Source organism: Manacus candei, unplaced genomic scaffold (assembly GCF_025592945.1).
Source record: "Manacus candei isolate 608988 ecotype Guabito, Panama unplaced genomic scaffold, ASM2559294v1 h1tg000051l, whole genome shotgun sequence".
In the NCBI taxonomy this organism is placed as follows: domain Eukaryota; kingdom Metazoa; phylum Chordata; class Aves; order Passeriformes; family Pipridae; genus Manacus; species Manacus candei.
In genome coordinates, this window is record NW_026138099.1 from 1,213,342 (window position 1) to 1,234,395 (window position 21,054).

Below are 21,054 nucleotides of genomic sequence, written 5' to 3' on the forward strand. Positions count from 1 at the left end.
GCAAGATCTTAGGGAGGCGGTGGTGGTCCTTCATCCTGGAGACATGCCCTGCCCAGCGCAGCTGTGTTCTCAGTAGCATGGCCTCAATACTTGTGATTGCTGCTTGTTCAAGAACAGATGTATTGGTCACATAATCTGACCAGTGGATTTTTAGGATTGTGCAGAGACAGCGTTGATGGAAGTGTTCTAGGAGTCGCAGGTGTTGGCGGTAGATGACCCATGATTCAGATTCGTATAAGAGAGTAGAGAGCACAATGGCTCTGTAAACACTGATCTTTGTACTTTTCTTCAAGTGTTTATTTTGCCAAACTCTTTTATGAAGCTTTCTGAAGGCACTATATGCCTTTGCTAACCTGTTGTCTATCTCCCCATCAATCTTACCATCCAAGGAGATGAGGCTACCCAGGTAATTAAACTGCTGGACTGATTTGAACTCTGATTGGCCAATGGTGATATGGGGATGATGGAAGACTTCCTGAGGTGCCAGTTGACAGAGAATTTCTGTTTTCTTTAAACTGACTTCCAGCCCAAAGAGCTCAGCAGTCTCTGCAAAGCAGGATGTTAAACGCTGCAGAGCTGCTTCTGTGTGGGCAACAAGGGCGGCGTCATCAGCATAAAGCAGCTCCCGGACAAGATGGTTTAAGATCTTAGTGTGGGCCCTCAGTCGCCTTAGGTTGAATAGGCTTCCATCAGTACGGTATCGAATGTAGATACCGTCCTGACCATCGAGGTCTGCTGTGACCCTTTGGAGCATCATGCTGAAAAAGACTGTGAATAGGGTTGGTGCAAGAACGCAGCCTTGTTTCACGGCATTGGTTATTAGAAAGGGCTCAGAAAGTGTGTTGCCATATCTGACTTGGCCGTGCTGATCCTCATGAAGTGAGATGATCATTTTGAGGAACCTGGGGGGACAACCTAAGTGTTCCAAAATCTGCCATAGACCTTTTCTGCTCACAGTATAGAAAGCCTTGGTGAGGTCAACAAAGGTTACATAGAGACCTTTGTTCTGTTCCCTACACTTCTCTTACAGTCCTGTTGGCTCTGAAACCACACTGACTTTCAGGTAGAATTCCTTCTGCTGTAGTTGGTATTAGTCTGTTTAAGAGTATTCTTGCCACGATTTTGCCAGCAATGGAGAGCAGAGTAATACCACCGTAATTTGAACAGTCTGATTTAATTCCTTCTTATATAGGGTGATGATGACTGCATCTCAAAGGTCTGATGGTAGTTTGCCTAGTTCCCAAAAGCGTAGTAGGAACTCGTGAAATTTAGCATGGAGTGGAAGGCCCCCATGTTTCTATACTTCAGGTGGAATTCCATCAGTCCCAGCTGCCTTGCCAATTTTCACTTGCTGTATGGCCTTGAGGGTTTCTCCTAAAGTGGGGGCAATATCCAATTCATACTTCACTGGTTGTTGTGTGATGGACTGAATTGCTGAGTCTTGGACTACACAGTTGGTACTGAAAGGAGTCTGAAAGTGTTCAGACCATCGATTCAGAATGGAGGTTTTATCTGTAAGAAGTGTTTGACCATCAGTGCTGAGTGGAGGACTTTGAGCTTGATATGTAGGCCCGTATGCTGTTTTCAGGGCTTCATAGAACCCTCTGTGATCACCCGTGTCTGCGCATAATAGTGTTTTTTCAGCTAGACTGATCCACCACTTGTTCTGGATGTCACAGAGTTTCTGTTGGAGTTTGCTGCATGTGATGCGAAAAGCTGGTTTTCTTGCGTGACAGGATGGTAGTGCAAGGTGTGCTTGGTGGGTGGTTCTCTTCTTCCTCAACAAGTCCTGGATCTCTTGATTGTTTTCATTGAACCAGTCCTTGTTCTTCTTGAGGGAGAACCCTAAGATTTCTTCAGAGAACTGCTGGATGCTGTTTTTCATATGGTGCCAGAGTGTTTCAGGAGAGGGATCTGTAGTATCTGTGGAATGATTTTCAAGCCTAGTTTGAAGATCATCCTGGAATTTCTTTCTCACTGTGGCTGATTGGAGATCATTAACTTGGAGTCTCCTCCTTGGGATGCTGCCCCTTTTAGGTTTAAATTTAAGAGTGAGTTTACAGCACACCAGTGGATGGTCTGTTTGGCATTCTGCGCTGGGCATCACACAGGTCTGGTGGACATTGCGGACATCTCTCCGTCGCACCAAGACATAATCGATGAGGTGCCAATGTTTGAATATGGGATGCATCCATGTTGTCTTCAGACTATTTTTCTGCTGAAAGATAGTATTAGTGATGGTGAGCTGTTGCTCTGCACAGAATTCTAGCAGAAGTCGACCATTATTGTTGCAGTTTCTAATACCATGCTTGCTTAGTATTCCTTTCCAGGCTTCAAAATTCTTTCCTACTCTGGTGTTGAAATCACCAAGGATAATGATCTTATCATCTGCAGGAATCTTCTGGGTAAGGCGGCACAGGTCGGTCCAAAATTTATCTTTTTCAGCAGGGTCAACTTGGAGAGTTGGGGCATATATACTAAAGAGGACAACGTATTGCTTGTTGTGTAGTGAAAGGCGTAGGGAGATAATGTGCTCAGAATGACCTGTCGGCAGATTTTCGAGTTTAGGAACAATAGAGTTTTTGATCATGAAGCCAACTCCTGAGAGATGCTTTTCAGTTCTGGGTTTACCTGACCAAAAGAGTGAGTAACCGGCACCATGTTCTCTGAGGCTGCCTTCTTCGTGAAGGCGAACTTCGCTGAGAGCAGCCATGTCGATGTTGAGACGTGACAGTTCATGGGCAATTAGGGCAGAGAAACGCTCAGGATGTCCACTCTCTGCAGAATCAAGCATGGTTCTGATGTTCCAGCATGCTAGAGTTAATTTGGCTGTACCTTTGGAGGCAGATATCCTCAGGATGTAGAGTTAATTAGATGGATGGCCTTACAGGGCTAAACGAGCTCCATCTGCCCAGGTTTGGAGTTGTCCTTCTCTTTTGTGTGTTCTGGGCTCCCCCTCTCGTCTCCTACGATGGCACAGTCCGCACCAGCGAAGCTCCCCCTCTCTCGCTCCTTTCCGCGCCGGGGGCCGGGCCCGAGTGCCCGCGGCGGGGCTGCGCCGAGCGCACGTGGCCGGGGCCGAGATGTTGTAGTAATATCAGTCAATGAAAACTATTACTGCTTGTGCTGCTTTTTCCAGAGAAGATTTTATAATCCCATGATTTTTTTTGTATGTCACATTCCTTAAAATAAATTACACTAGCAAGAAGAGATGAAAATAATAATAGTCAGCTGCATTGTCTTATGAACAGTTCTTCAACATTCTGTGCAAAGAATATGTGTTATAAATTAGGGTGATGGAAACAAGACCTTGCCCATCTATCTGGTTTTCTTCAACAAAGAAATCGTGCAAGTTTCAAAGTTCTGAGGCTGCTTAAATGTTTTCTGTTGGTGTTACATCTATCTGAATTTTTTTATTTAGACTGATATGATTCTATGATTCTATAACACAAAAATGTGTTATAGAAAAAAATATGTTGAACTTCTGAGCCTTCGTCAGACCTTACTATTTCATATTATGCAGTACCATGTAGTATCATAAATTAGTGTATATCAAAGGTTAGGGCAGTACTCTTCTCCTCAAAATGAATTGGAGTTTTTTGTGATGGGCTAGAGCCCTGATTAGTGTAAAGGAAACTTAGTAGGATACTAGCCCATGTCACAAGAGCATCTAACTCTCCAGAGTGCCTCTCAGGAGTTGGTCTGGTCTGTGTGTGTGTGTACGGTTTTACATTTCTTCAGGGAGGAAGGATGTTTTTGTTTGTTATGAAAGTTAGAGAAAAATGTAATCTAGGGGCAAAAGCAAACTTTTCAGTATAGTTTTGAAACTAGGAAACATGGTTATTGGTTAAATAATACTATTTTAAAAAGAAGAGCTTTCTAACATGATGATGAAACTGTATTTTGCTTAGTAATTTTGACACAATCTTTAGTCTATGTTTCCTCTTTCAAGGTTAGACATCTAAAATTAGGTACTTACAGAACCACATTAAGATTGGCCTGATTTTCACAGCTGGTGAACACGATCTGTGCAACCACTGTACATTTCAAGGGCTAACTGAATTTCCTAGTTAAAAAAATGAAGCAGTTAGTTGATTTTGGAGTGGCCTGCAGTGACGTGGGCAGGTGTCTATGGCAGTCCAAAAACCAGTCTGAAACAGCCGAGCAGGGCCCTGCAGGTTGCCTTGCAGAGCAGTGCTCTGCCTGCCTGTCAGCAGGCCAACACAGGGCAAATTCTTCTGCCTTCCTGGTCTGAATAACTCAGTCATGGTTATTCCAAGAACCTCTTCACTACAACTGGTTAATATGTCCTTTAGGGATATCTCTATCAGCTTTAAATTAGCTTGGTTAAGCACTGGGATTGTATGCCAAGTACTTGACAATCGAATTGTCCTTCAATTTCCCAAAAGCCTATGCATGGCTGCCTGACAGATGGTTGCCAAGTGCAACAAAACATAAACAAGCCAGCCAGGATCCACATCCTGTAATTAAAGTTTCAGTGGCATCCCTGACAGTTTTTCTCTGATTTCCCTTTTACTACTTTCAAACACCTGTTCCTCTGCTTAGGAAGGAATGTAGGTCTTGCATTAAATATTAATCCCCTTTTACCTCTTCCCTCACATTTTTTAACACTGGAGTGACCGTAATGATTTGCAAAATGTGAAGACAGATCGAAACAGATGCAATACATGGAGGGGAGAATTCTTATTCTTAAAATAGTAAAAATGGTATTAGAGGCAGAAACACAAAATAACTGATTTTGTGTCTTTTCTTCCTAAGATGGAATGAAAAGATAAATGAAAATATTTGGAAGAAGCAAAAAAGAGTAATCATGATAATTTAGAAAAATATATTTTAAAGTAGCAGTGAGAAGGAAAGATGTCAAAGGAAAATGGTAGTAAGAACAAATAATAAACTTTGAAATACCAGAGGTATAAGTAAGGTATAATTCTGTTCAGGAGAAATGCTCATCTCTTTTGTATCCTACCAGATTCAGGAAATAAGCACATAATAAAGTTTCCAGCACACTGCCAGCTCAAACTTATGATGAGAAAATTAAACAGGGACTTTCTTATCTGGGTGTATATTTACCCTGTGAAAGCAGCTATAAAACCTACCACCTTGTCCTGTGTGGGATAAGTGAAGAAGAGTTACAGCAGTAGTCTCTTTTGTCGCAGAATACAGGAGGTATTTAGTGAATAATTCTAGTTAGTCAATAACCATACTCTGTATTTTCAAGGCAGCTTGATCCATATGAGGCTCGAGTTGCAAGTTCAGCTGCAAGTGAGATCTCTGGTGGCTGCTGTTGCCCAGCAATAGCTTTAATAGCAAATCACTAGAGAAGCAAGTAAAGAGTTGAGACTGAAGCAATGTGTATTGCCTTCTCTTTTATTACAGATATTCCGACCTTTGGCAAGTCATCTTTTCTTAAGTAAAAGTAACCTGATATAAGATGGTGTTATTTACTTATTTCTCAGGAGAATTGTGAAGGGAGTTTAAGTTGCATTTGAAAGGATTCACATTTTTTATTGGTGTGATCCTCCAAAGTGCCTAAGGGGGAAAAAAAGAAAAATGTGCTCAATGCAATTCCATGTGGTAATAGTATAGTGCTGAAACAGAGAAGGAAGTCTTCCTCAGGTGCTGAAAGGAAACAGTTTGTCCTTACGTAGACTTGTAAATTTGAATATTTCAGACATGAAAAATCACAGAATCTCAGAATATTCTGCATTGGAAGGGACCTAGAAGGTTCATCAAGTCCAGCTCTTAAGTGAATGGCCAATACAGGGATCAAACCCATGACCTTGGTGTTGTTAGCATCATATGAGTCTTGCTGGTATTCCAAAAGTAGAGGCTGTGGTTTCTCTGCTGGAAGTGTCACTGTGGTGGTATGCAAGTCCTAAATCAACAGTTAGTTTTCCTGGTTCTAGTGCCTGAAAGCATGGATCTTTTGAGTGATGTCCTATTTGGCAGAAGCTGGCTTCATCTGCATAAATGCCCAACTTTTTCAGCAATTTTGATTTAGAGGAAGATGGAGGCATCAATTTTCCTTCAGAGTGTAGCCTGGAAAACTAAGATATAGGCTGGAAAATATTCGTCTTGCCAGGAACAATCAAAATGTTATGTTATTACTCATTAAAGATCCATCCATGGTGATGTAATTATATTTCATGCAAGACTGAAACATTTAGAATTAATACATTGCTGGCAAAGTATTTAATTATTTTCTATATAAATACTGGCAAATATTTAACTGTTTATAACAAAATAGTTGGTTTTTTTTCTCAAAAGAATGTGTATGAAAAAATAGTTACAGTATTTATTTGAGGTGCCAGACACTGTGACATCATCTACTTCAGTTCAGCTTTCCTTTTCTACTACAAAAATTCTGAGTTCTCTGTAGCAGTAACTTCTCACAATTACTTTTATCTTTCTGCACAGTTTTATGTAATTGGAACCACAGAAAAAAATCACTACTTCCGTGCCATCTGTCTTGGGTATTTTGATGGTGCCTGATGATAGTAATTGAAGTGCTCCTTCCTCGTACTCATTAACCACATTGCTGAATGTTTTAGCTCGGCCTGCTAGTTACAAATGAAAATTGTTATCAAAGAACACAGCATTACTTCCTAACAGCCCTCTAGCATGCTCACACTCAAGAAATTCTTAGGCAAACAAATGCTGCTCAGGTTTATAGCCTCCAAATGGGAATATGGTAGTAGACATGGCAAGAAGTAAAGGTTTTGTGGTCTCTTTAGAATAATAGGATTTCATTGTGTTAGTTGATATAGTGATTTGGCATAAATTTTATTTTAGCATATGACACATATATATAGTCTGATTCAAGACGTGCCTTAGCAACTCTTCTGCCATCTTACCTCTTCATTGATTAATTAGAGTTCTAAAATCTCATAATATTGTGACATACTTGTAAGCTTCCCAAGTTTATTATGCAACTTTGGTAAGATAACTCGGGAATGAACACTCATCACTGGGCTTTGTCTTATGATACAAGATGGACATTCATGAGCTGCTTAGACACGAGAAATGGAAGCAAAGCTAGTGGTTCTCACACTTAGAATTCAAACAAAACCACTTGTTTATGGAACATTAACTGTAACTCTTGGTTGCATGTAATTAGTTTCTATTCTGAGAATCATTACATTTTTCTTGTCAAAACTAAGTGCATATATAGAAAAGCCCGAGATTAAGGTGGAGGGGGCATCTTAGTGTAAGAAACTTTCTTTTTTACGGAACCTGTCTTGTTGATCTGGTGAAAACTCTTCTCAGTGACAGGTTTTGTACATATTTCTTTTAAACTGAAGCTATAACGTAAGTGAGAGAAATGGAAATTAATATACATTAGTAAAGAGTACATACATTTTTAAGTAATCAGCCACTTCTGTCACGGTCTTACTAGTATATCTATTTAAAATGTACAGTACATCTATAGAGACCACCCTGAAAACATGACTATTTCTTACTTTCATGATGTTGTGCTCATGACAGACATATTTTAGAAGTAAAAAATTATTTTGATATCTACAACTACCTTGATATTTTTGTGTATAAATGGTGATGGATAAAGGCACTCAGGCTTTGGCAGATAGCTGTTGCTAGCTTCATTATCTTGCTCTAAGCTCTACAGCAACAAGCCAAAGAGAATAAGGCACCTGCATGAGGTTTAATATGCTGAAAGTAACCAGTATTCATTTTAATTTTCTATATTTTTTTGATTTGAGAAGCAGTTTACAATTTTGTTTGTAGAATTTTCCTTGCTAATTATGGTCATCCAAATCTGGGCTATGTGGCCATGTGAACACTGAAAAAAAATCTTGCTTCTAGGAAGACTTTTCAGGTGAAATAAAATTTTAATATTTTGTATATTAAAGTTTATTACAACTGCTGCCCTCAAGGTTATTAATGCATTAATTTATTTCCCATTTAAAAATAAAAATTAGAGCTGCACGTTATATTTTCTTAGTAAAATCTTCATATATACTAAATATGTCTTAGTTTATAATGTATGGAGTTGAATCGAAAACCATTATTATTTATCTCCATGTTGTATACCTGTGACGGATCTTGAGTTTTTCTTTGATCCCTTGGAAAATGCTCTCCAGCTGTGGATGTTAGATTCTTATTGTAACAAACTGAATTTATTTTTTAGGAGAGAATTATGTAAGTTTTAAAAGATCATCTTCTCTGATGAAGCAGCTGTGCATCACAGCTTTCAGAGCTTCATGCTGAGAGAATAGTTACTGGCAGGTTGATCTTTTCATCATAATTCCACCTTTTAAGAGACTAAGTGCCTGCTAATTGAAATACAGCAAGCAAAATATGTAAAAGAGTGAAAGGGCTTTTCAGTACATTTTCTGTTTCCTATCCTGAACCACAGTGTAGATTGCAGACTGGATTTCATACATAGCTATGGAAACACATATTTTGTAATCTTTTCTTTCAGAGAGTTCAGGGCTATAGAAATAACCATTTTATTTTTGTTTCTTGCTGTCTAGTTATATATAACTTAATGTGAACTTTTCTGTTAATGCTGAACGTAGTAATTTTTTTCTGTGAAGAAGATGATGAAAATTATTTAAATTGCATTTTTCTGGCTACATATGGGGGGTTTTGTGATTTGGGTTTCTTTTGGTTTGTTTGTTTGTTTTGGTTGGTTGGTTGGTTTAGGGTTTTTTGTTTGTTTTTCTTTTGTTGCTGTTTTTAAATTATGTATAGCTTTCTGTGCATAATAAATTATCAGTATCATTTTAAGGAACTTTCATTCATGTGACTGCCTCCTACTTTTCTGACTCCAAGGAAGGCTTTCTGTATTTGAAAGAATTAGTTGTTTCTGTTTATGTGGTATCTCTTGCAAAGTATTTAGAGTGCATGAATGCTCTAATCTGAAATAATTACACCAATTTCTTTTGCAAGAATAGACTGCACAAGTTTGACATTTAAAGAGAAGGAAATAAAATTTTATTTTTTTATTTTAAATATAGGAGAAAATTATTTCTCTATATATCACCAAGCAATAATTCTAACCACTCAAGAGATTTCAAAAAGAAAAGATGTTTAGCTGTGATTTTCTCATGCAGATAGAGTGTAATTTTGGGAGCTGGATTTTAGACGTGACCTCATGCCTAAAAAGGAAGGTGGAATGTTCTTGTACTGCATTTGACAAGGTCTCAAGTACTGGAAATTTTTCTCTTTACTTTCCTCTCTGGTCCATCTTTTCCATCACTTCATTAGATACTGGAGAAAATCAACTACCTTCTTTCCTTATCCATGGGTAGAGGTGGGCCTTCCCTTCCACAGTCGCCTTCCCTGCAGCCCCCTTACTCTCTTGTGGAAGTCACTAAGACAGAAGTTCTCAGCTTTAGAATGCTATGTTGTTGGAGCACTTGGACAATTCAAAATTGTCTTATTGCAGGTGAGCCTGATTGTTCATAGTTAGACTTTTGGAGCTCAATACAAATATCTTCTGGAGGTTACTGACCTGGAAACCACAATTTTTTTCTTCAGCAAATGCTGCTGCTGCCAGTGGGTATCTTTCAGAGAGAATTAAATCACAAGAATATTTACATCTCATCTTCCCCAATCAATTGTCACGTTCTGTCTGTTGAAAGAAGTGTAGTATTCAGAATCTATTTTGATTTCTCAGGTGTTACGAGCTACAATTTTAAATTTATTTTTTCTTTAGAATTCTTCACAATATTACTTTCCAATCCCATTTTTATTTAAAAAAAAGGACAAATTTTCTTTTAATTGTGTTATTAACTGACATATTATGTTTTAATTGACCTAACACATAGTCCTAGGGTGAACAAAAGAGACTTCAGGGCCTTGGAACAGTGGCTGAGGGATTCTGGAGCACAGGTTATTTTCTTCTCTATCCTTCCAGCTGAGGGCAGTGACATTGGGAGAAACAGACAGGCCTAGTCTATTAAAACATTGTGGTTGGTGTCACAACTATTTTTGATTCTTTGACAATGGATGGCCTAAATAGCATCAGTCATCCTGGCATCAGATGAAATTCACCTGTCTCTGGGATGGCAACCCAGCTGAGGTACCTCTAAACCGATGCATGCAGGATGGGTAACATATAGGAGAACCTGAGAGCCACCATGCTGCTCAAAAGCTATGACCTAGGCGTCATTGCTGAAAATTGGTGGGGTGAATCCCATGATAGGAGTGCAACTGTCAATGAGTACAGCCTGTTCAGGACAGGGGAGGATGGAGAGGTGGAGAGGTTGCCCTCTACATCAAGAGGTGGATTGAGTGTGGGCCTGTGGGTGAGAATCAGAGAATAAGACAACAAAGAGAACCTTGTGGTTGGTGTCTACTACAGACCCCTGATTAAGGAGAACCTGTTGATGAAGACTTTTTGCTTCAGCTGCTGGAGACGTCATGCTCACAGGCTCTTGTCCTGCTGGAGGACTTAAACCATCCTACTGGAAAAGTAGCATGGTGAGCTGTAGGCAATCCAGGAGACTCCTGAAAAGCATGGAGGATAACTTCTTGAGCCAGGCAATAGACAGCCCTACCAGAGGGGATGTGATATTGGACCTGATGGTCAAGTGTAAGTGAGCTTGTTGGGGACATCAAGGTTAGAGGCAGGCTGGGCTGCAGTGATCATGCATTGGCAGAGTATGCAGTCCTGAGGGATATGGGTAAGGAGAAGTGTGAAGTTAGAACCATGTACTTTAGGAAAGCAAAAGCTCTTCAAGTAGACAGTCAGCAGGATCCCCTGGGAAAATGCCCTTGAGGACAAGGAAGTAGAAAAGACCTGACAGATTTTTAAGGACATCCTCCATAGAGTGCAAAGGCTCACAATTCCCAGAAGCAAGAAATTGGGCAAGAAAGGCAAGAGACTGTCATGGCTGAGCAGGGCCCTGCTAGTCAAACAAAAGGCAAGAAGGAAAAGTGGAAGCAGGGACAGGTATCCTGGGAAGAGTGTAGGGTTATGTAAAGTATTGGTTGTGCAGGGTTGAGGTCAGGAAGGCCAAGATGAAGCCGGAGTTGAACTTGGCAGTGCATCTAAGAGTAACAGGAAGGGCTTCTACAGGTCTGTCAGCCAGAAAAGGGAGGTCAAAGAAGGTGTACTCTGCCCAATAAACAAGGCTAGTGGACTGGTAACTACAGATGAGGACAAGGCTGAGGTACTCAACAACTTTTTGACTCAGTCAAACAACCTGATTTAATGGAAGGTTCCCTGTCCATGGCAGTGGGGTTGGAACTAGCTGAACCTTTACGACCCTTTCCAATCCAAACAATCATATGATTCTATGATATTGTCACTTCCTAATCCTCATTCATTCAGTTGTGATAAGTGAATAGAATTGAGGACTCAGACACAATTATGTATTTTGAAAATGAGCACTAATTATAAAAATCTTAACTGAAAGCAAGCTTACTGCATGATGCATAGGCTTTGTACTCCTGTTGAAAGAACAATTAAAGTTACACACCACCTTCCCTTGTCACCACAAGTGAGAATGGTAACTGTCTGCCACAGCCCCGGGGGAGAAGGGAATAGGGATGTGACACTGCACAGAGGGTCCTGACACGATAGAAGGTCAGGGTGCAATGGTCGGTTTATTGAGGGGAACAAGGACTTGTATAGAGTTTGAATGAGGGGAGGTCTAATAACTGGGGCAGAGCATGGGATTGACATCTCAGGAGAACATGGGATTGGGGAATGAGGGAAAGATGAGAGGAGCTTGGGAGTATCTAGGGGAAGGGGACCAATGGGAGCTCACTCCACACCACAGTACTCATCGGCCAACCAGCGGGGGATGAGAGGGAAAGCAGGGGAGGACAAGGGAGTAAACAACTTTTGGTGGGAAAATGTGAGGGCAAGTCCAGACAAGCCCTGAACAATACAAACCAAGGGGATTAATACAGGAATACATGTGGGGGGTACATTAAACATGGTATAAAACTGGGGAATAACATGAAAGTCCATGAATTATTAGCTCCTTCAGGCTCCATATAAGTCTCTTCAGGCTTTGAATCTCTCCCAATCACTTTGATGTTCCTCCTCGACTATCTTCTAAGCTGCAGGTTACACCTGAACAGACTGGTAAATTCCTCATTGCCAGTTATGTTTCCTGTTTTGAATGCTGTGTTTTGAATTACAGTAATAGTTCTTACTTTAAAATTAATGTATAAACTTGAAATATTTTCCAAAACCCAAAATCATATTACATTTTTGTTTCTGTCTTTTTTTCCCTTAATGTCATGGAATACATTTGTTCATTTCTAAATGTACCAGATACAGCTGGTTCATTTTGCACTTAGTTTGAAGTTAAGTTCTGGAAGAATAGCTCGTCTAAGTTGTCACATATGCCTTTTTATATTAATTAGTTTTGGTCTGTGATGATGTTGTTATTGTTGTCTCTCCCTTCCTACTTAAGCTGTTCGGACAGAAACCTGACTCTGTTGAAGCAGTTGCAAGATTCTTGCTGGACCTGCAAATAATTTTACATTTATATGGACTGATACAAATTCAGTTACTGAATCCATACAATTGCCACAGAGCAGTTGTTAGAAACGCTTATCACTGCTTGCCATTGTACCAAATGGCTACTGTAAAGAAAGAGGAATTTCCTTTTCTTTATCCTTGACATTGATACACTTATGTATTTTTAGGTCACTTTCCAGAAATGTAGCATTCGACAATTCTTCATCAGAATTAACTGCCACCTCAGTGTCCCATGAGAAAAGCAATAGTTCTTACATTAATAAATGAAGGTGTCTGGGAGTAGTCCTGGGTACTGAAACCAATCCACCTGGCATGGTATGTGTTTGTGCAGTCTCCATTTTGAGAACAGTCATTGAACCATTCTATCTGCCTGGGAATTGTTCAGAGAGTGATAATTAGAACAGGCTAAATTTCTGCCAAGAAATGGTCTAATAATTTAACTAGGAGAGGCAGTTGAATTATGGTGTCTAGGAAGTAGCATTGACATGATGAAGAGAAAAATTAGATATTTAAGTTGGACATATGGGCAAAGTGCCTCTTCCTAACTTTGAAAGTTACAGACTAAAATTCTACTTTAGTTAAAATATTTTACAAACCTTGATATTTTTCTAGAGGCTTTTCCTTTCCCAATCTATATATTCTTTTCTTTCCTTTGATTTTTCTAAAGCATGGAAAATGAAATTCAAATTTCAACAACATTACTAGTATTTTGCATTTAATACTCAGCCTTTAGAATGGTTATAGGTAGGTCTCTCTGTCTACAGAGCCTATGAAGGTATTCTTAAAGATATCTGGAAGAATATAAGGTTATCTTGGTTTTAGTCTGTGAATCTCAGGGTGCCATAGGCCAGCTTTTTATTGGCCAGTCTGGAATGTGTGAAGCTCAGTTTCTGCAGAGATGTTACTTTGGATGCAATTAAAAAACTGCAGTAGTTGCAGAAGGTATGTGTGGGCTTCCCAGAAAAAATATCATTCAGGCTTTGGCTATAGCTGCAGCATTTTCTGTCAGATCCTGAGAATTTAATTGAAATATGGTTCTCATTAAATGCAAAATATCAGGTTTTTTTTAAAAATTGGCAGGAATTTGTCTGCACTTCGGGGTGTTATAATCATGTTATACTAATTCATAATGACTATTGTTAAAATATTTACTTTTATAGGTTGTACATTACTTTTTCAAAATTACAGCTCTCACAGAATTTTTTACAGCATTATGATATAGATATTTTAATTAGTATATTTATTACCACATAGTACAGAAATTCAGAAAGAGTAGATATGTTTATAAAAGACTATATTTTATTAAAATGTCACATTTTAAAAAACATTTGTCATGAAAGTAAGAACAATTATACACATTTTTGATGCTGCTGCAATGGATCATTTAACAAATAGTTTGTTAAGTAAGAGCAAAATATTTTCTGTTGCTCTGGATTGCTTGTGAAGAGTTTATCTCTTTTATTTCTGGTTTTGTTTTTTTTTCCCCTCAAATTCATTTATTCAAAATTATCCACTGGATTGTCCTTAATTTTAGCTGGAAATTATCAGTTCACAATGACTACTTGAAATTAGAATTTTCCTCATTTCTGCTGAAGACAAAGTCACATGAGATGCTTATCAGGTGGGTGAACACGATGGCCTATTTGTGCTAAGAAAAACCTCAGGAGTCAGCGGAGCACATTCAACTGTCACACAGTTGTAATATGGTATGAAATACAATATAAATATCCAACAGCTTTTAGCCCTCTAAAAAAGCTTTCACACTTAGACTTCATCAAGGCTAGAGCTTAACTTAATGCAGCCAATGTGCAGCAGCTGTTATCTTTGGTTTTCAGAAATCAGGTGCTTTAGGAGGAGGATCAGCCCGCCACCAAAACCACTTTATGCTACAAACATAGAGTTAATTTTCCGTAGATGTTCTTGAGCATTTCCTTGCAGTATACTAATCTGCGTACATGAGTATTCTCACTATATAAAAGATTTGTGAGCAAAGATTGAAAGAATACAATTTGTGGAAGAGGTTTCACCTGTAGAAGATAGAAATACTTACTTTTGTAATCTTTTCTAGTTCTGTAAATCTAAGAAAACATATTCTTTTTCTTTATGCTTTGGAGGCAGATGAGGGGTAACCCTGGTTTAGTAGTGTTTTAGTAACTAAACCCCTGATTTAGTAACATTCAATAAAAATAGTTTTTTGTTTGTTTCTGATTTTATACTGTGTTGCTGAGATTATCTTTCTGTAATTTTTATGATGAGAAAAGAAGAACCCTTAAACAGGTAGAAATTCTGGCAGATGATTTTTCATGTCTTTTTTTCAAAACTAATGACAAGATTTCACTCTTTCAGATTAACAAGCACAGTATTTTATCTTACATTTCAGAAGAGTTAGTGTGGCTTTATAATTTTGTGATTCTTTTATTGTTTGTTTTACTTTTCAGCTCTGAGTCATGTAAACTTTAATCACCTCTGGTTTAAAACTCCCATTAATTTCCTTTAACACTTTCCTATTTAAAAGATCCTTGTGGGATGCTTTGCTACGCCTTTGTTTTGCCCATCTCTCCATTATTTTATAACAATATTGTTTGATCATATATTAAAATAAATAATTATTTAAGGTTTTTTGATGCACTTATTTCTCTCATGGTACAGAAGTAATCTGCTCAGGTGGAGAAAAGTCGAATTAGCTATGCCTACATTTATTCAGCATTTAAGTTTGAGCTATTGTCAAAATATTATATATCCAGGAAGTAAATTCTAATAGGATTATAATCTCAAATGTTATTTTGACCTTTTATGAACAAAAAGGCCTACACAATTTAATTTTCTACCCTAATAAATTAAAAGCATCAGAACTGTTCTCTGGCACTGAGATCAGCAGATACGGCTGTGTCTACTTCACTATTATCGAACTGGACTTACCTTCCTAAACAGGGTGACCATATTAAAACTGGCTTATTTTATCTCCCAAACAGTGTTCATAAGGACAGAGATATGGGAGATGCAGTTTTCCTGCAACCAACACTGGGGGATTGTTCTAAACAACTGAACAGTGTAGGTAGTTGAGTTTCAGTGCCTCTGCCTGAGAACTCACAAAATTATTACTTGCAGTCAAGGGGTTGGAGTAGAATTAATTTTCTTCACAGTGGCTAACACTGTGTGCTGAACACAGAGTGGATAATAACAGATGTTTTTGTTATTGCTGAGCAGGGTTTACACAGAGCCAAGGCCTTTTCTGCTTTTCATACTGCCAAGGAGCCTGGGGGTGCATGGGAGGTTGGGAGGAGACACAGCCAGAACAGCTGACCCCAACGGACCAAAGGATATTCCAGACCAAATGTCATCATGCCCAGGATATAAAATGAGGGGGACAAAGAAGAAGGAAAGATGTTTGGAGTGGCATTTGTCTTCCCAGTTTACTGTTACACATGATGGGTCCCTGCTCTCCTGGAGGTGGCTGAACACATGCTAGCCCATAGAAAGCAGTGGATTAATTCCTTGTTCTGCTTTGCTTGAATGCAAGGCTTTTGTTTTCCCTGTTAAACTGTCTTTGTCTCAAACTACGAGTTTCTAGCTTTTGCCTTTCCAATTATTTCTCCGATCCCACGGGTAGGAGAGTGAGCATGCAGCTGTGTGGGGCTTGGTTGCTGGCTGGGAATAAACTATGACACCATCCAAAACTGCTTTCAATGGGGCATTGACCAGTTAGGTTTTCTCCAGGAATACTGCCCAGAAGCCTGAAGTTGTAGGAATGTCTAAGAGCCCTGTTGGACACAGCAGCTCAACAGCAAAAAACCTTCTTGGGATCCACAAATAGGACAATCTTCCCTCGTTCTTTAAAGGCCTGCTCTGTTGTCAAACACAAAGTTTGCCTCACATGAACAGGAGAAGGTTTCACGAAGTGAAACAGTAGTAGCCACTTTTGCCCAGGATATAGTAGAAAAAAGTACTGAATGTGTATGTCTTTTTCATAAAGCAACTTGAAGGTAAGAGCATTACACACAAGACTGGAGATGAATTCAGTCTTTCTGTCTCTCTCTGAACAGATTTAATTATATTTTGCTCCAGGTAAGCAAATGTCTTACAACTGCTCAAGTGATTGAATAGATAACACTTAGTCAGAATCTGTGAAATAAGATAAAATTTTTTGGACCAGACAGAAAGAAATGAAAGATGGATTGGTGGTTCACTGGCATAAGGAAAATTGGCATCTAGCATCTTCCCCAAAGACTTTTTTGTTGTGTAGCTGTAATGCACTGTAAAACACAGAATCTTGGAGCAGTGGCTTTGAGCAGTTTTGTGCTTCTCACTGTCTCCAGTAGCTTTGTGGTTAGGACAGTCAAATGAGGAAAAAGAAAAGTAGCTTCAATTTGCTTCAGGCAAGGTAGTGATTTAAACTTGATTCTTCTGCTTCTGGTGACATGTTCCAACACCTTGAGCAAGAAAGGGAAATAGGAAGAAACAGTGACCATTCTGTTTGCAAGGAAAACCTGGACCTTGCTGTGTTTTTGAAAGAGCTTTGGCACCATTCTGCAGAAAAAGATCAAAGTTGGAAGGAGGTATGTCTGTTTGACCTAACATTGTTAATCTCTGTCCTGAAAATCCTGTCTTCAGCAATGCTTTTTGTTAATTGAATTGCACGTAGGGAATTGCATTTTGAGATGCCCATTTCTTTAAGAACAAAGAAGTTTCATCAGTAGATGCCATTTGGTTTTAACTATTAGAACTGCAAAAAGCATGTAGACTTCCAAAAACAAGGAAGGCTTCCTGTAAAAGATGAAGTTCATAAGTATTTATTGCTAGCTGGTTATATTACTCCAAAGATTAATAGGGAAAGCAAAAGCCATGCATACAAGATTTTGAGATTTTGAGAACTGGCAGTGTAACAACATGTCTTTAGAACAGTCTTTTTCTGTTATTTTGGGGCTGAAGGACTCGTCAGTCATTATTGGTCCTTTCAGCATCTCTCTGTCTATTCAGTTGATCACAACAGGCAAGCTTTCAAAAAGAATGTGAGATAGTCATGCCTCATTTGCTGTTAATATCTAAACATTTCTGCAAGAGCACTATGAGTCCTTTGCTGTGCCAATATTAATTCCAGTCCCTTTTGAAGGCTGAATACGTTTCAAGTGAAAAATTTCCACTTCAGTCATTGTCCAAAGTTTTTTAAAGTAATCAATAAATCCATGAAACTCATTATCTCACTGTTTGAACTGACAAATTTTTAGTTGAATAAAAAAAAATCTGTGTATCCTGAGAGACATTTTTGGTTTTTAAATGTACCTCTGCTTTGACAAAGAACTTTTATTATCATTTTCTGTCTCATTTTTTTAATAAAGTAGAAGCATAAAATTGTGGATATTATGCACGTTGTGCAATATCATGCAAATGTCTTAATTTCTTTGTCTTGGACTAAGTTTTTAAAGACATAGATTGTGCCTTTTCCCTTTAAGAGGTCATAATGATGCAGTCTATCTGAGAAACAAAGTCTACATGATGTCTGTTACCAGATATATTATCCTTAGTTTTTAATTGAAGAGAATAAGGGTGAATCATCTTCAGCAGTATTAAAATATTCAGTAGTGAATGAGAGTATGTAGCTATGTTTTGTAATCTGCCTAGACTTGGCATTTAATATGCGCACCTATCCTATGAGCTTCACACAAGGTACCTGCCTGGATATAACTAAATAAACAGCTTGTTTAACGCCATCAAAGCATAGTTTGATGCATTGAAGCAAAGAAAATGCCACTAAGTTAATAAAAAGTGCAAATGAAGACATAATATGAGAAAGGCAGAGAAGGGAAGCAGTGAGGAGGCAGATCAACTACCACGGCTCATCTGCTGGAGACCTCCCAGAGCCACTCCACTGTGCACATCACCCTCTCACCTTGCCCTTCATCTGCCTGCATATAATGTGCCTCCCTTCCTGTTAGAAGGGAGATGAAGAGGTCATGAACAGGTACAGGTACAGAAGGAAGAGGTAGAGTGTCACACCAGGATTGTGATGCTTTGACATATTATAGTGGCTTGCAGAACAAGTAAAGTTTGTGTTGGTTGGGGGAGAAATTGAAGCAGTTTTAATTAATTAGTTTTCATGGTGTTGTGGCGAGTATGATATCTGTGTGTAATATTAACTGTTTTCAGTGAGATATTCCTTATTACTAGATGATTGTATTTTACTTCTTGTCTACTCTCCAAGTAAATCACACAGGTTATGCTAAGTTGCTTAAACTACCCAAATGTAAAACAGAAGAAGATGAATAAGAAAGTAATTGCAAGCACAGAGGGATCCATTCACTTTCTTAACCATCACTAGTTGAGAAGTTTAGTTTGTATATGCAGGTACTATACAGTAGGTATATTCAGTCTTCAGTGTAAAATCTGAATAGCATGCATGACATTGTAAATAATGCCACAGGCCATGTACAATAATGATGAAGTAATAATTGTTCCAATTTATGTTCTAATTCCTACCTTATAAATGCTTGATGTCCAAGTTAAAAATCTTCCTTTAGTATGTATGTAGGATTCGTCAAACAATACATAGAGAGGCATGGGAAGAGGCCTGCTATATCAGGCATGAGATCTGCCTGGAGCACAGCACTCCAGCTTTTCTGGGCTTGTCCACAGTTCTGCATAGTTACTTTCAGAGATCACATATATTCAAATAGAATTTAAAGGTTCAGTAGCTTATCCCACCAGTCAGCTCAGCTCCTCTGCTCTTTTGCTTCCTGTGACAATGCTAGGTCTTGATATCATGTGCTGACACACCTCCATTTTCTGGTTTACCTGTCTCTTCTAATCTGCTCTGTTTAACCTCTGTCTCTATAACAGTGTCAAACCCCACCTTTTCCCGCTCAGTACAATAGGACACTTTAGTAGTGATACAATGAATCCTTTCTTGTTCGTCTTTTGCCTTAGGCCTCTCTGCAGCTCCTGAGCATGACTTAATGTTCTCTTCTGCCTCTTCAGCCAAATAGATGCTTGGGCTACCTGATGTGTTTCATGGAACAGTGAAGTAAAATAGATGATAGACTGAAAATTGCATGCTGGGTATATCTGTATCTGTAGCCTTGGTATCTTATGCATGAATTTGAAACTTCCCTTATGAATATAAAACTACTATACCACAGAAACAGTGTATTTACATATTTATTTAATTTAGACCTGGATTTGAAGAGGCAGATCCTTCTAAGAATAGGCACATGATTTCAGAACAAAGCATTGTTTTGTCATTGCCTGCTGGGAATCCTGATCTCACCAGTCATTCTCATGTCTCATCAAATAAGCATCTTTTATTTGTTGTCTCTGTGCTGTTGTGTTAGGACTATTCAACTAAACCATGGACTGCCAAGCAAGCACTTGTGTGGTACTGTACAACGCTGTATCATCTATTTAGCAGAATATATGTATGCCATGACAGTGCTAAATGAGACACTGTACTTCATGCCAGTGCCTGAGATTTGTGTGACAAAACTTCTCTAACAGCGGAAATAAGGGAGATGTCAAAGACAATGAAATCCACTGAATACACAAGGAACTACCTGCACATTAAAGCACAAAGCATGTAGGCATTGTATTGGCAAATTTTATTGCAAGACTTTCATATGGTTTGATTAAAAATGGAATGTTAATGTGAAGATTTCTGTTTGTTTTCAGTGTTACTTACTATTTACTTTGCATCATATAGGGAGAAACATAAAGCCTTTAATGAAAACAAAAATTCAGACCTTCACAGTAGAATGATCAAATCCTAAGTAGTATCCAGAACAGTGTTATATAGAAAAGCTTGGGAAAAGATGATGTTAACTATTGGAGAAAAAAAAAAAGAAAAAAAAAAGAAGAATAAAAAATCCCAACAGACACTACATGTCTAAAGTCTATGCCCTCTACTGTAGCAGCCCAAGGTGGTCACTACCACAAGAGATACACACAAGAGAGTGAGTAAAAGAGTGGGTAGGATATGGATTACTGAGAAATGTCAATTTATAAACCTGCAGCCTCAAAAGCAAACAAGAAGGTGAGCACATTGATTGGAGTGAGAACTCCCTGTCTGTGTAGTCAGACACAATTCAGCCTAGGATGAGGTTGTTGCAGGTCAGCTCATGAGCTTGTTCACTCTGACAACCAAATGTCCCTGCTTCTATGGACAGAGAGCTGGGTTGTATAATCGAGATAAATTTGTCTCTTTGGATGGCTGAACAACCCTTCATCAACCCCATAAGGTCTTCATGATACTCTTTGGGTATAAAAATTTGATGGGCAGATGAGAGACCATGGAATAGGAAGAATACTTTTGTTAAATTAGTTTTGTTTAACAAAAACACTAGGAAACTGATGATCATACCACTTTACTACTTTTAGTAGTTCTGCAGTTGTGTGGTGGAAATATAATGACAAAAATGTATAAAATCATAAATTATCTAACATTTTTAAGCTAAAATTTATTTTTCAAATTATTTAACAACTGTATTTCTCTAAAGTGCAGGGAACATTTCACAAAACTTTTTATTGTCTAGAGATAAGTTGTTTGCCTGCTTAACTTTGACAAGAAAGTAGTCAAAAGCTTT

The 21,054-nt window shown here is 38.5% G+C and overlaps 1 protein-coding gene across 1 annotated transcript in view; it reads right to left on the reverse strand.

Annotated features, from left to right (window-relative positions):
* LOC127477328 (craniofacial development protein 2-like) overlaps positions 1 to 21,054 on the reverse strand; it is a 234,335-nt gene that overhangs the window by 13,837 nt on the left and 199,444 nt on the right. Inside the window, exon 2 of the mRNA XM_051801520.1 lies at positions 2,069 to 2,631. Coding sequence (XP_051657480.1) covers positions 2,069 to 2,631 — 563 coding nt within the window. The remainder of the gene's footprint in view (positions 1 to 2,068; positions 2,632 to 21,054) is intronic.